The sequence below is a fragment of the Micromesistius poutassou genome (assembly GCF_964030765.1).
Source record: "Micromesistius poutassou genome assembly, chromosome: 18".
Classification (NCBI taxonomy): Eukaryota; Metazoa; Chordata; class Actinopteri; order Gadiformes; family Gadidae; genus Micromesistius; species Micromesistius poutassou.
This window is the reverse complement of record NC_140288.1, coordinates 13,156,354-13,172,943: the sequence shown is the minus strand read 5'-3', so window position 1 is coordinate 13,172,943 and position 16,590 is coordinate 13,156,354. Positions and strand designations below refer to the sequence as shown.

Sequence of the window (16,590 nt, the reverse complement as noted above, 5' to 3'; positions counted from 1 at the left end):
TTTTACTAAAAGCGTTTATTATATTTGATACGGTCCCTTTGACTATAGCCTCCTGTAATCGGAGTCCAAGATCTCCACCAATGCACAGGTAAGATAAATCAACGTGAGCCTTCCCATTGTGCTAAAAGGAGACTGAGGGTGACTAAGCCATCGCTGCCTGGGAGAAGACGTTTCAAAGTGTTTTTATGTGTGCTGGGCTTCAGTTTCTCGCCCACAGGAAATGCATGAAGGTGTGAGCATGTTTGTTCTATGTTTCTACTGTGTGGCTGTGTGGTTGTATCTGAGTGTGTGCATGTGCTTGTGAACGTGTGTGTGTCTGTGTGTGTGGCTGTGTGGTGTGTGTGTGTGTGTGTGTGTGTGTGTGTGTGTGTGTGTGTGTGTGTGTGTGTAAGGCTGTGGCTGTGTGTGTGTGTGTGTGTGTGTGTGTGTGTGTGTGAGTGGTTGTGACTGTGTGTTTGCGTGTGTGTGTGTGAGTGGTTGTGACTATGTGTTTGCGTGTGTGCGTGTGTGTGTGTCTCTGTGTGTGTGTGTGTGTGGTTGTAGCTGTGTGTGTGTGGCTGTTGCTGTGTGTGTGTGTGTGGCTGTTGCTGTGTGTGTGTGTGTGTGTGTGTGTGTGTGTGGGTGGGTGAGTGCATCTGTGGGTTTTGAGAAGTAAACACAATAGTCCTTGAAGTACAGAAGTGTCGGCTTCACAGGTTCCATCGGATATCAAACGACTCGCTAGTCCCCTCTGGTGTGCGTTTGGCCTCCGTGGTTATTGATATTCCTTCTCTCTTTTCATTTCAACAGACTATTATATGAAATGTGTTTAGAAAAGCCCTCTCGCACACACACACACACACACACACACACACACACACACACACACACACACACACACACACACACACACACACACACATAAACCCTCACACACATATATTTATGTATTCGTTGTATTTGTATAAATATTTTCCCTCTTTTTATTTTCACTCTTAAGATGTTGTATTTTATTAATCGTTCTCAAGACTTGAATTTAAAACTTTATCTCCTATATCTTACGTGGTTTCTTTCCTGCCAAGGCTATATTGAGTTGCTGTATTGTGTCATTTTATTTGTTGAATCGGAACAAAATAAATACTTATATAATACGTCATTGAGCTGCAAAAGCAAGAGAGAAAGAGGAGGAATAGAGTTTGACAGCTGAATGCCAATCACAGCACTAGCCCAGTATCACCAGTATAACCATTGTACGCTTTGTAGTTGAAGAGCCCAATCCCAGTTTATATAACTAGTAGGGTGATGGTAGTTACTAGTAGAGCACTAGTAGTTACTATTAGAGTGCTGATAGTTACTAGTAGAGCACTAGTAGTTACTATTAGAGTGCTGATAGTTACTAGTAGAGCACTAGTAGTTACTATGGGTGAGATGTTAGATGGTGAGATGTTAGATGGTGAGAGGGTGAAAAAGAGGGTTAGGTAGAGGGTTAGGTTAGGGTTCGGTAGAGGACAATGTTAGGGTTAGGTACAGGGTTAGGTTAGGGTAGTGTTTCTCAATCTTTTTTGAGCAAACGCCCCCCTTACCTTACCCTGATCCTCTGGCGCCCCCCCCCCCCATTATTATTGTTAATTTTGTTATAAAAAAAAAATTGCGACACCCGTGGGTAGGCTGTATCCATTACCAACTCCACTCCAACTCGTGCTACATTGCTTGAATAAAAAACTTCTGTGCCGTTTTGGTTTCTTCTGGACAAGAAAATGAGTTTTATTAAAAGGTTTTATTATTGAGCTATTGAAGTTTAATACGTAACAGTGCTTGTGTACATTTTTATTGGTTATTGAACTGTTAACCCGCGAACTTGGGTTCAATATGTGTACGAAAGACTCCCGTGACGTTGCCTAGCAACGCTGCGCATGTGCAGCCTTTATCCGGCCTGAGTTGGCGAGTAGCACGTTTAAGTTATTGAACTTATTGAACGGTTCAGAATAAAGTGTAGTCACATGAGGTTCCCTTTGTGAAGCCCCTCCACAGCGAGGCAGGACGGCTCATAGGATGTCAAGGGTGGTCCTTAAAGGTCCCATGACATGCCACCAGGTGTGGTGTGATTAGCCGTTAAAAGCCGTTTTGAAAATCTGTCTCTTATGACATCACAGGTGGGGCGTGTCCACCTAGATGTGTGCTGGTTAGATCAGTCTACCAGCCTACCCAGTGGACTGTAGCAAACGTTGCTCATCTAGCCGTCACACATCACAGGTGGACACACCCACCTGTGATGTCATAAGAGACAGATTTTCAAAAACAGCTTGTAACGGCACACCACACCTGGTGGCATGTCATGGGACATTTAAACCTGCTGGAAAGCTAGGTCACTTGTCTACTTATCGTTTACTGACGTTGGTCATGTTGACTAAGGTATTACACCATTAGTCAATTCTTACTAGACCATTCGTTAACTGTTAATCAACTGTTAGATAATTGTTAGTTAATACTTATTATTGCATAAACTAATATTAATATATGGTTCATTATTATACCATTATTGTAGAGTGTTACTCTGTGCTAGACATGGAGTGTCTCATCAATACGTAGAAACTCATTATAACGTAGGTGCGTAGAGAGAGCCTCGTAGTGCCAAGGTGTAGGAGCCAGCGATTGATTAACAAACAGACGTGTTACCGTTGTCCTCGTCGTCTGAGTGCAGAGAAACGTTTTCTGGCATGAAGGCGCCCGGTAATTGCTTCCAGTCTCATGCTGTCTATCCAATCACGACGCAGCAAAGGCTTTCAGGACTCCAGCAAACGAGATGCAAAGACGGAGAGAGAGAGAGAGAGAGAGAGAGAGAGAGAGAGAGAGAGAGAGAGAGAGAGAGAGAGAGAGAGAGAGAGAGAGAGAGAGAGAGAGAGAGAGAGAGAGAGAGAGAGAGAGAGAGAGAGAGAGAGAGAGAGAGAGAGAGAGAGAAATACAGATGGAGAGGGAGACAGAAATACAGACGAGAGAGAGACAGAAATACATACGGAGAGAGAGACAGAAATAAGGTGGAGACGGAGAGAGAGAGAGAGACTGAGAGGAGATAAAAAGACAGCGGAGAGGGAGAGAGGAGAGACAGTTGAGCTGGGAGAGGACGGGGAGCCTATAGCGACGTCTATGTCTATCTCTCACCCAGAACCAACTGAAAAAATTACGGAAATAGACCTAAATATGCAAATCAAGAATTAATTGGCTAATTTATTCAGGAATGATAGAGAGGGGATACTTAAGAAGGAGTGAGTTAATTACTCATATATTGGATATAACATAACAGACAAGAAGTATTTTATTCTTATTTCTGAATAAAAGGAGGATAAATGAACTGTTCCTCTTGAACAGAGAAGAAGTAATATTTGTTTTCTCTGTTTGCCTTTTAATAATTCCTCGGCAACTATATAACGCTTTGTTACCTCACCTCACTCACAATTAAGGCGAGTGAACACATGACTGATTAGTCCAATAAATCAATGAATGGGTGACTGCCTCTTTTCCATGTTTTTATTCAGATCGTGTTCTCTCTTTCCTTCTCCCTCCCCCTCTTTCTGTCACTGTCTCTCTCTCTCTCTCTTCTCTCTCTCTCTCTCTCTCTCTCTCTCTCTCTCTCTCTCTCTCTTTCTCTACCGTTCTACTCTCTCTCTCTCTCTCTCTCTCTCTCTCTCTCTCTCAGGATGCAGGGTCATAAGCTGTGGTCTCAGGTGGCCTTGATCGCCCTCCTGGTGGTCGCCGTGATGGCAACTGATGGAGGAAAGACAGAGAAACAAGGTGACTCCTCCTCCTCCTCCTCCTTTCTTCTGCACCTTCTATACCTCCTTCACCTCCTCTTCTACCCGCCCTTCACCTCCTCCTGTCCGCCTCTTCTCTGCTGTGCATATTTCTACATATCTAGATTTATAGAGCAGCAGAGTGACTGCAGAGTGAGTGCCTAATGTATGTCACATGACTATATTCCTATCATAGGAATGTTAATGAGATTCTAATTGGGTGAAGTGTCGGATTCATTTTATGATAATATAAACCTTGAGTAAAAAAAACCTTGAAAGGCAAATAAGCTCAGACTTAATTATGAGTCAGTTATGTTTGCATTTCCATGTTAGGTTGAATATTTTGACCTTTCACTGAATGACTATAGGCCTCTCTCTCTCTCTCTCTCGCTCTCTCTCTCTCTCTCGCTCTCTCTCTCTCTCTCTCTCTCTCTCTCTCTCACCCTACCCCTGTTCTAACGTGACTGTGTTATTTACTCTGGTATTTTATGTCGTATCATATTAAGAGGATGAGAGTATTGATAAAGATTATATCAACAGTATAAATCATAAGGTCTGGATGTCGTATCATATTCAGAGGATGAGAGTATTGATAAAGTGCAGTATAAAGCGATAAAGGTCTTATATCTATATCTAGGTCTTGATGGCCCAGATGAGAGTATTGATGAAGCCAATATATAAGAAAAAGGTCTTAATATAAAGAGTATAAAGGTCTTAACATAAACAGTATAAAGGTCTTAACATAAACAGTATAAAGGTCTTAACATAAACAGTATAAAGGTCTTAATATAAACAGTGTAAAGGTCTTAATATAAACAGTATACAGGTCTTAATATAAACAGTATACTGGTCTTAATATAAACAGTATACTGGTCTTAATATAAACAGTATAAAGGTCTTAATATAAACAGTATAAAGGTCTTAATATAAACAGTATAAAGGTCTTAATATAAACAGTATAAAGGTCTTAATATAAACAGTATAAAGGTCTTAACATAAACAGTATAAAGGTCTTAACATAAACAGTATACTGGTCTTAATATAAACAGTATAAAGGTCTTAACATAAACAGTATAAAGGTCTTAATATAAACAGTATAAAGGTCTTAATATAAACAGTATAAAGGTCTTAATATAAACAGTATAAAGGTCTTAATATAAACAGTATAAAGGTCTTAATATAAACAGTATAAAGGTCTTAATATAAACTGTATAAAGGTATATATATATATATGGTGGTCAGCGGCCCTTCTCATGTTGTGGCTCCGCCTCCTCAGGTAAGAAGGAGCGGCGGTCGGACTGCAGCGAGTGGCAGTGGAGCGTCTGCGTGGCCAACGAGGGCGACTGCGGCCTGGGGACCCGCGAGGGAACACGCGGCGGAGCCGAGTGCAAGCAGACCGTCAAGACCCAGCGCTGCAAGATCCCCTGCAACTGGAAGAAGAAGTTTGGAGGTGGGCACGACGTTCAACAGGGATAGATGGATAGATGGATAGATCGATAGCTAGAGAGAGAGATAGATAGAGAGATAGATACAGAGATAGAGAGATAGAGAGATACTTTATAAGGGTTAGGGATAGATAGACGGACAGACAGACAGGGGTTAGGGTTAGGTGGTGGGTTAGGGTTCGGTACAGGGTTAGGTAGAGGGTTAGGTTAGGGTTAGGTAGATGGTTAGGTTAGGGTTAGGTAGATGGTTAGGTTAGGGTTAGGTTAGGGTTAGGTTAGGGTTAGGTTAGGGTTAGGTAGATGGTTAGGTAGATGGTTAGGGTTAGGGTTAGGGTTAGGTAGATGGTTAGGTTAGGGTTAGGTAGAGGGTTAGGTTAGGGTTCGGTAGAGGGTTAGGTAGAGGGTTAGGTTAGGGTTAGGTAGAGGGTTAGGTTAGGGTTCGGTAGAGGGTTAGGTTAGGGTTAGGTTAGGGTAAGATAGAGGGTTAGGGTTATCTATGTCTGTTAGGTAGTTCAGAGGCAGTGGGCAGGGAGACTTGTGTGTGTTTATTTGTACATGTACATGTGTGTCTGTGCTTGTTTGTGTGTGTCTCTGTGTACATGCCTTCAAGCACATTCTCTTTGTCTGCATGTGTTCACACACGTGTCTAGTGTTTATCGTTTGTGTGCTGCTGAAAAGGGGGCCAGGGCCAGTAAGAGCACTGACCTAAAGTAAAGATCGCCCCCCCCCACCAGCCTCAGGCCGTGGGGTGGGATCAACTAATGCATGGAGTCCATAGAATCCCTCCTGACCTCGTGACAGACTTCACTGCTTTAGGATATATCATATTTGTGTGTGTGTGTGTGTGTGTGTGTGTGTGTGTGCTATATCAGCCAACAAAGTGTGTTCAGCTGGCGAGAAGAATTCCAGCAACATGGAGCTCTCTCTCTTAGTCTCTCTCTATTAGTTTCTCTCTCTCTTAGTCTCTCTCTCTCTTAGTCTTTCTCTATTAGTTTCTCTCTCTTAGTCTCTCTCTCTGTCTCTTAGTCTCTCTCTCTCTTAGTCTTTCTCTATTAGTTTCTCTCTCTCTTAGTCTCTCTCTATTAGTTTCTCTCTCTCTTAGTCTCTCTCTCTGTCTCTCTATCACTCTCTCGCTCCTCTCTGTAGACCCCCTGGGACTTCAGTGACACAGGATCCGCTGTGCTTTTATGTTGAAGCTGTAAACGGGCTAACGAGTAACGATGGTGGAACGACAGAGGCAGACGATTACAAAATAAAACCATGTGCAGACATGACTTGCAGACATGACTTGTAGACATGACTTACAGACATGACTTACAGTCCTCACTAACAGTATCTCCACCAACACATGTATATCAACATGTACGCCAAGCAAACATGGTTGATGCATGCATGCACTTAAGGAGCGCGACTATGCTGATGTTAATAAGCTAGGACACGTGCACACCTATCAGTGTTTCTTTAAAACTGAGGAAATTGAACACACCAAATATTTTATTAATCAGAGGATGAAATCACTTTTATCAGAATAAAACTTGTGCTGTGTTTATTGTTTTCATCAGCTGCAGAATATTCAGTGTTATGTTTTATTCGTATTTCTCCGAACACTTCCGAGGGAGAGGGCTAATTAGTATGTGGAAAGACTCAAACTTCATTATTATTTATTTTCCTCGCTCCCTGGATGGGAAATAGGTGGCAATCCCAAATGAGACCACATCAAAAAGACAGCAGACAATTCTGGAAGGAGAACCACCCCAGTATCGTTCCATTGAGACGTTCCTCATTAGTCGACAGTTATCTTATAACATAAGATTCCAGCATTCCGAGATGGAAACTGATGCTGTTTCAATCTGCCTCAAGGAGAACCAAATCCCCACCCTACTAACCCTAACCACTACAACGGTTTGCATCAGAAGGCCCCTTCTCGAGGGGAAACTAAAATATGCTGTGACATGAATACCCTCTGATTGGCTGAGCATGTCCGGTCACCTGCTCATGTAGAATTGATACAACATCCTCTGCTTACTGAAAGTGAATTAAAGGGGCGTTTATGGGAAGGCCAGCAGCCCAACCCTAGAATGACCACAGGGGGAGTGTGTGTGTGGATGATGGCTGCTTTAAGCGGCCTGATCTGGCCGAGTCTGATCGGAATCTGGGACTGGGTGAGGCTGCACACGTGTTGCACGTTGAGTGATCAGTGTGCACAGGTTAGACCAGCAACTCCACGCGCACTCAGGGGAGATCTCCCGTGTGGAGATGGCTGGTGTGCAGCCTCACCTAGCCCCAAGACGAGTCCGATCAGACTCGGCCACGGGAGGCTGCTTAAGGCCCAGTCCCATTTCTCTCCCCTTAACAAGAACACTTACTTTGAGTGTCCTTAGCTGCAAGTCAGCTGCCGAGCTGGCTAGCATTCAAGGGTTGGTTTTAAGGGAAAAACAGTATTGGGACACCCTACCCCTTCGCGGGAACACGCAAAATCTAGGGTTGGGGCTCAAATCTAGCGGAAGGGGGAGAATTGGAACAGGGCCTAAGCCAACCAACCATCATCCACACACACTCTCCTTTAAGCATAACGTTTTGTCTTCCCTCTTGTGGTCTAACCCTTACCCTAACCCTGTCTCCAGGGGAGTGCAAGTACGAGTTCCAGGCCTGGGGCGAGTGTGACCTGGCAACCGGGAAGAAGAACCGGACGGGCACCCTGAAGAGAGCCCTGATGGACGCCACTTGTGCCGCCACCGTCACTGCCACCAAACCCTGTGGGAAGACCCACAAGACCAAACTGCAAGGTGGGTTGAGGAGAGAGTGGCGGACCCTCTAATGCCGCTTTTCCACCGCCAGTACCAGCTCGACTCGACTCGACTCGCCACGCCTTTTTTGCGTTTCCATTGGCAAAAAAAGTACCCGGTACCTAGTACCGGGTACTTTTTTTTAGTAGCGAGCGGAGTAGGCGAGCGGAGTAGGTACTTTTGTGTGACGTAAACAGGCTGCTGGTAACTGATTGGCCAGCGGCTGTAAATGGGAATAATCACTCCAAGTTAAGTTGTGTCCGGCGTGGTTGGAGTCCACAAACCCGCTCCCGAGGGGGACACTGATCAACATTTCGGCGTGTGTGTCACTCCTTTCCCGGGGCTAGAGTTAGGCTGCGCGTGGTTGTGTGTGTCCGGCGTGGCTGGTGTCCACGGACCCGCTCCCGAGGATCAGCGTCTCGCTGTTTCGTTTTAGTGTCGTTCCTTTCCCGGGGCTTGAGTTTCGCCTCCATCAATGTTACCGTATGACAATAGACGATAGATGCGCAGTCATTGCGCTTTTTATTTTATTTTATTTCCCATCATAACCTTTCCCAGGAATCAGGAAATAGTCTTGATCAGATTCAGATTTCCCGGGAATCGCGTCTCCCGTGATTAAAACCTAATGACAACCCGCCCATGGTGGAGAGGTTCTTTTCTACGACCCGCCCACATTGAAGAGGTACTTTTTTAGATGGAAACGTGCCTGGAACCGAGTCGAGTCGAGGCGAGTTGAGTCGAGTCAAGCTGATACTGTCGGTGGAAAAGCGGCATAAAGGTGACCCTATGGACCCTCTAGAGGTGTCACCACAGGACACTCTTAACACTGAACCTGGGTCTGCTCCTTCACAGAGGTGTCACTGCAGGACTCTTTGGGGGTTTCACACCATGGGTGACGAAGCTCCCTGCTATGGGACGCTGTCATTGGTTAACAGTGTGGATGTTATTGGTAAATAGTCTCGTGACGCATTGAAACATATTCCTAGAATTTCCTTGAGATTCTCTGAGTTTGTCTAAATAACCTTTTAAGATTTGTATGCAGTGTGTTTATGCAGCAGCCTGTTACAAAGGATACGTTTTTTTGGTTATTTCTTGTGTTAGTTTTTTCCATTTATAATCCTGACAGCCAATAAACTGGACCCCCATGCTTCATTTTAGCTCAGCTAAAATGCTGAATGTGATTCAGAGCCAGGGGTGGCAAGAAATGAAAGCTGTGATGCAGAGAGCAGATCACAATCCAGAGCTGATGAAGCACATGCCCATCGGATCACAATTTGCATAAATGGACAGACTTTCACTGAAGAATACATACACTACAGATATATGTATATATATTTACACATACTGTATATGAATGTCAATTCAGAGGACATCCGGGACCCTGCTATTGTTTACCATCAAAACCAAATGCTGCAAGATAGTGACCGTTCCTGGGTCCGAGCCACAGCATCGCCAGCCTAGCTAACACACAGTCTACAGACTAACTCACAGCCTAACACACAGTCTACAGACTAACTCACAGCCTAACACACAGTCTACAGACTAACTCACAGCCTAACACACAGTCTACAGACTAACTCACAGACTAACACACAGTCTACAGACTAACTCACAGACTAACACACAGTCTACAGACTAACTCACAGCCTAACACACAGTCTACAGACTAACTCACAGACTAACACACAGTCTACAGACTAACTCACAGACTAACACACAGTCTACAGACTAACTCACAGACTAACACACAGTCTACAGACTAACTCACAGCCTAACACACAGTCTACAGACTAACTCACAGCCTAACACACAGTCTACAGACTAACTCACAGCCTAACACACAGTCTACAGACTAACTCACAGACTAACACACAGTCTACAGACTAACTCACAGCCTAACACACAGTCTACAGACTAACTCACAGACTAACTAATAATAATTATCATATTCAAAGAAAAAAGAATCCTGAATTCATTCACTGTCTTTGTCATTTAGCAAATTCTATTATTTAAAGCGACTCCCAATGAATCCAGACATTAAGGAGCAGGCAGGGGCGGGCTTCATCTCAAGGATGCCCACAGGTAGACTGCAGACATTACTACAGATCAGTCTATTTGAACCATTCAAAACTCTGACACTCCAGCCGAAAACATAGCCCCATCTCATGTTGCTATTAAATCCGAGAAGAATTCTTTCTCAAAGTAATGAAGTGGAGAGAGCGGAAGATGGCCGAAAGGCAAAGGTCAAGAGTTGAACTTGATGTTGGGTGGTTAATTGTGTGCTCGTCAAATGTCTTATTACAGAGGCTTCACTCCTTTCCTTTCAAACCATTGCTTCCCTTCTTCACTAAATGAGAATGTTAGCTGGGGGTCAGAAGAGGTGAGTCCATACCGCTGACAAAATTGCTTTGCCCTTATTTTAATTGAAAGAATTCTTCAAACTGGCGCTCCAAGGATTGACATCAGTTGGAAGCGTGGCCTGAAAACATCCTTTGTCGTCACTTTAGCAGACAGCAGACAGAAGCCACTGAGCGACCTCTCCACCATACGAGTTGACACTCGTGTCGTTTGTGATGTCACTAGAGGGAAGACTTTGATTTGGTCTGGTAATAGCAAATCAACATCACATCATGGAAATAAAATAGGGGCAATCGGTAGGTTAGGGTTAGGGTCCGGCTAACCCTAACCCTAATAGGTAGGTAAGGATTAGGGGTCAGGCTAACCCTAACCCTAATAGGTAGGTAAGGATTAGGGGTCAGGCTAACCCTAATAGGTAGGTAAGGGTTAGGGGTCAGGCTAACCCTAACCCTAATAGGTAGGTAAGGGTTAGGGTTAGGCTAACCTCAACCCTTATAGGTAGGTAAGGGTTAGGGGTCAGGCTAACCCTAACCCTAATAGGTAGGTTAGGGTTAGGGGTCAGGCTAACCCTACCACACCTTTAATATCGTCCCACAGCCATGTAAACGTTTCTTCATTTTAGAGACTCCAGGTTGTGACGACATAATAAACTGAGTGTGGATCTTAGTTACCTCACTGGAGATCAGGTAATGGGAAGGCTGGGATGATCCAAACACATTCTTTAATTACACTCAAGACCATCTGGGCCTTTCTGTTCCTAAACGCCCCCAAGTCACTAGACTCCAGAGAAGATAAGGGCTATTTGAGAGACCCATTCTTCCCTTTGTTCTGCGGTCTAATGGCTTCCTGCAGTGTGTAGGAAACGTAAATAAAGGCATGGCGGTTGGCGTTAATATTAATTTAATTAAGCCTTTTCATTCCAGTTACACTCTAGATTCATGATGAGGGGTTGGATCCCCTCCTATGTCGACACACACCACACACACACTTACAGATTTTATATCATGTATGCTTGAGTCTGAGACTGTTAAGGTTAGGGTTAGCAGTCTGGTGAGAGAGAGAAAAAGAGAGAGAGAGAGAGAGAGAGAGAGAGAGAGAGAGAGAGAGAGAGAGAGAGAGAGAGAGAGAGAGAGAGAGAGAGAGAGAGAGAGAGAGAGAGAGAGAGAGAGATGATGCCTCCAAGCCTTGGTCAAACCACACACCCCAGCTCGATCCCTCCGCTCAACTACCTCAGCTGGACGTCTGGTACCGCCATCGTTAAGAGCAAGCAAAGGTCGATCAGCAAAATCACAACTCTTCTCTATCTTGGGACCACAGTGGTGGAACGAGCTCCCTGCTGATGTCAGGACCGCAGAGTCGCTTACCAGCTTCCGCAAACGACTCAAAACCCACCTGTTCAGAGTTCACCTAGACTCTACATAGCCATCCAGTCCCTTATTTGTCTGTTGCACTATTGTTTGTTGTACGTCCTGGCACTTGATGAACGCACTTAATGCAGCTTGTATTCACTCACTGTACTTAATTGTGTAGCATGTACTTAATTGTGTTGTGTATGCATGTTGTGTAGCATGTACTTAGTTGTGTAGCATCTGCAGTAGCTAGCTATCACTGCTGTATACGTGAAATGGGGTTAGCCTGGCGATTGTTAGTACTAACGTCTTTACTGTACCAACGGCGATATATTGTTTCACTTCTTATGACAAATGTACTTATTGTAAGTCGCTTTGGATAAAAGCGTCTGCTAAATGCCCTAAATGTAAATGTAAATGCCTGCTTTCCTCCTGCTCAGCGGAGCGTAGAGGCCACAGGGAAAAAGCAAATAAGTGAGTCTGCACAATAGTGTGGCTTCTGTCCTCTTCTCTAAGAGAAATGAAATGTGTTGTGTCACCCAGTGACTGAACAGAGCAAACCTACACAGACCCACCTTCAACCTGGGCGGTCAGGGGGGTTTGGATGGAGGATGTTTTTAACAGCCGTGGAGCCAGTAGGCTGACCAGTGGTCACAGTCAAGCTTGTAGCAAAGAGTGTAGAAAACACTGTTTTCCTCCTGGTGGGAAAATGAAAGTTAGCTGTTTTTTCCTTTTGATTTTTTTCATGTCCGTGGTGGAAATCAGGCAGATTTTTATCTCAACAATCTCTTCACAATGTAAATGTGTGCCTGCCTTATCACTGTGAAAAACCAAGGCATGGATTGAAAAGTGTACCAGAAATATTGAGGTATATATTAGGTATTCCATTTTTTTGATATTATGCTAAACATATCGAGCAAAATAGGTTTGCCCCATCTTCTAAGTTCTAAGATTGCTGTATCGCATGATCAACATCACCTGACAGTTGGAATGTCTCCCCCCCCCCCCCCCCCCTCCCCCCACCGTTTCAGACTCAAAGAAGCAGAAGAAGGAGGGAAAGAAACGGGAACGCACTCCGATGGACTAGGATGATGACATCACCAGCAAGGGCGAGGGAGAAAGAGAGAGAGAGAGAGAGAGAGAGAGAGTCCTTTAGGTTGACCGTATAGCAACACATCATGTCAACAAAAACCAGTTGGGATTCAAACCAAATAGAAAAGTAGTTTTGACCTTGTGTTTTATCATCTTGTCCCTCTTTTGTTCCAGCCTGGTGAAGCCTTGTAACCCCTCGCCTCGTACCATTAATCAGTTCAAAAGGTGTGTGTTTTTGTCGTAGGGCACTTTCACCTAATCGTGTCATCGCTTGAATTATTCTGTTTCTGCCCAACGGAAAAACCCAACTCTTGATTGAAGTTGGGTTTAAAAAGCGCTGGCACTGGACACTACAAGCTGTCCTCATCCCCACTTAATTAATTTGAACAAAAAGTTGTTCTAATGCAATTACGAATATGGTTTGAGTCAGGGCTTTATGATTTATTCTTTTATCCATTTGAGGGCTCTTTTTGTGATTAATTACTTTTCTGTGTTATGTTCCTGATATGAAATAATGCATTGTTTTATTTTTTTGCCCAGGGGACTGCGTTAAGCAGGCCTCTGGACGCGTGCTGTGGGAACTTCTGTCTTGTGATCTCTGTCGAATTTTCTTTCCAGTGTCAAACTTTTCTTAAAGCTGTCGGTGTTTAACAATGCGCTTTTCCCTGCCTACTACCTTCTGAAATAAATAATAATAAAAGAAGTAAATTAAGAACCAAAAAGGTGTTTTTGTCTTCCAACACACTAGCATACCCTGCACAAAACATATACACATACATACCACTGAGCAATCAGTTTCTTTGTTCAATGACATCGTTTGTAATTCATTGATTTGTCCTTCTTTTTTTAAAGAAATATAAGAACGTACGTGTGGTTGTATGAGTTTGTCTTATAGTGCTGTAATTGGCCAGGGATATTAACACTTTCAGAGTTTTTATTGGTTAAGAGTGAATAATCACAAATGCAGCAAAATAGAATAGATCACCACGGTTACTGTACAGGGAGGAGGGGGGGGGACACATTCAGATCAAACTCAGCTAATTAACACATGTATGTACATTTCAGCTGCATCGGAGTACATATAATCTATAGCATATCAGGTATATATACAAACACAAAGAAACCTAACGATAGACGTCTTCAATGACTGAACGCTTACCTATTGCAGAGCTACGGTGAAGACACAAGGAGCATGTACACACGGAAGCCACTGCATTCAAAAAGGAAATACAGCTACAGCATTTATATTTCTACATCCCAGACACTTTTTTTTTAGCAAGCTTATTATTATTTTTTTTTTGATTTCTTTCTTTTCTATTAATATTAAATTTGTCCATCCACCGGTTTCTGATATTGTACCATTTCACCACTGGTGGAAGCGGTGAAAATGTTCTCATATGTTGGAGTCTCATGCCACACTCTGAGCCAGGGTTGGTAGTTCACTGTTTCTTGTACTGTTCGGTCATTTGGCAAGGCAGGTGAACCTTAAACTGAGAAAACCACGCCCTCATGAATAAAGATATGTCTATGTATGGATTTATATATTCCTTTCATAATGAAGATAATCCTGGTCTTTCCAAATGATAATATCTCATCTGCATACACATCGTACATCTTTGAATTCAGACAGAGGAGCTCCCATTAAATGTCATACTGCAATTGCATTAAAACGTAGATATTATGTATATATATTTTTACAATGACAAAATAATCAAATATTTATAAAATGTGGTACAAAATGTACAATGATGGTTAATCAGTAATTCTTTGTTGGTAGAACATACTGTGCCCAAGTCCATGTCTTTGGAAGTTTGATGCTTCTTGTGAGAGAATGAGAAGAAAGAGATAGAGAGAGAGAGAGAGGGAGAGAGAGAGAGAGAGAGAGCAAGAGAGAGAGAGAGAGCGAGAGAGAGAGACACACAGTCACACAGTGAGTCTCCTCCCTGTATGTCCCTTGTGTTCAGACAAAATTATTGTCAGCATAAAAAGTATAATCCTCATATAACTCACTGATACACAAACACACACACACACATATCCCTACCCCGCCCACCCCACACACACACACACACACACACACACACACACACGCGCGCAAAGAATCTACACGCAAAATAATACTGGTACAGATTTACAGTGAGAAATGATAGTAGAAAATACTGCAATGTTGAACAAAGTCGAAAGAAAACGTCATGCAAACGCAGAAACACACACCCATATTGACATTCAGGCATGCACGCACGCATGCACATTACACACACACACACACACACACACACACACACACACACACACACACACACACACACAGACACACCAAACAAAAACAGCCCGCTTTGCCTCCAGGGTAGGGTGTGCAAATGTCAGTTGTGTTATGTTCTATTATCTAGTGTTTGCTTCGTTACAAAACGATGTGTCTTCATCCAGCCTCCGAGGACCCACACTCGTTAGGAACTCAGACGTTAAAACGGTGACGCTGTCTTTGAATTATCGACACAGAAGGATGACTTTAAGACCATCACGACTCAGCAGTATCTGTGTGAATAAAAAACACCAACAGCAGCTTCAGATTTGAAGATTGAAGGTTCGAACGATTAAAGAGAAAATGGAGCAATCTGTGTTCACATTTCATTTAAGGCACTGTGGATTGCTCCTTACAATCTGGCGATAGATAAATATATATATATATGTATATATATATATGTATATGTATATGTATACATATATATATTTTATTTTGTTAGAAATAAAATGTCTACGTTATACACCAGAACATCAAGCTTGCAGTCACTGCAAACACTTCGACTTTGCCATATTAAATATAATATAATACTTATAAATCATTTAATACGATACATACCAACTGTTCTTTATGTATTTCCAAACAAAAGTTTTAACCTTGAAAAAAACTAAACTGCACCGATGCTACCACCAAATATTAAAACATGATCCATGAATGAGGAAAGTCCATCATCATGGGATCATGTCCACGCTAAAATTAACAAAAAAAACTTGGTTTACTTTAGTTAGTTAAAAAAAAGGAATTTAAAAAAGGAATAATACACTAAACGACAAGTTTCCCCATTTAAGGAGTTGAGCCCTTTTTCTATTAGCCGTGTGAAGATGAGCCCAGCTGCTCTGACGGCACATTATGGTCTGTTGGTCACCATGGAGACAGTGTTTTCGACCGCTGGAGACCAGCCGAGTGAGGACTATGAACGGGTGAGGGTTAGGGTGAGATGAATTGGAATGGGTGAGGGTAAGGGTTAGATTAACATCAAAGAATATGAATATATGGTAGTGAGTGCACTTTAAATCAAACCCAACATGCGGATCTCTTTGATCCTTTTGAATCCTCTGCCTCTTCTGAACTTGTACATTAAATGATCAGGGGAAATAGAATCGGAGCTAGAGACAGTTAACAGAACTGCGGCAGTTGTGTTTATACAACCGATGTGGACGTCAACAATTCACCTGAACACACTTTGGCTGCCCTCTGAGGGACCGAAGCGTTCTCCATACACGGCTGTGGACTCCACCGTCCAGGGGTCTGCTGGGGTCTGCTTCAGTCCCGGCCCACTGCCGACCTTCTGTACTCTGTTGGCTTCCTGGCCATCGTTCGTTGTTTACGTCTATCCCATGACGACCGTGACGATGAAACCATACTCAGCGTTTCTGAACTACAAAATGTTCACAAAACAGCCGCTGAAAGCAACCTTACCCCCCTCCCCCCCTCCGTCCACTGTGGGGATATCTCAAAGCACAGAAACAGTCTGAGAAGTGAAGCTGTAGC

The 16,590-nt window shown here is 43.3% G+C and overlaps 1 protein-coding gene across 4 annotated transcripts; it reads left to right on the top strand.

Annotated features, from left to right (window-relative positions):
- Window positions 1-3,674: 3,674 nt before the first annotated feature.
- Window positions 3,675-13,662, top strand: ptn (pleiotrophin; the record flags this gene model as incomplete). 4 transcript variants are annotated; one of them, XR_014638974.1, is made up of 6 exons in its annotated part: window positions 3,675-3,768; window positions 5,044-5,217; window positions 7,837-7,998; window positions 12,737-12,861; window positions 12,972-13,022; window positions 13,338-13,479. XR_014638974.1 is itself a non-coding variant. In XM_084483350.1 (4 exons), the coding sequence occupies 4 exons, from the start codon at window positions 3,675-3,677 to the stop codon at window positions 12,790-12,792; spliced, it is 486 nt and encodes a 161-aa protein (XP_084339476.1). In that variant the 3' UTR covers window positions 12,793-13,662. The 4 variants fall into 4 exon arrangements, 1 of the variants encoding a protein (XP_084339476.1); XR_014638975.1 differs by having other exon boundaries at window positions 12,972-13,479; XR_014638976.1 differs by having other exon boundaries at window positions 12,737-13,022.
- Window positions 13,663-16,590: the final 2,928 nt, after the last annotated feature.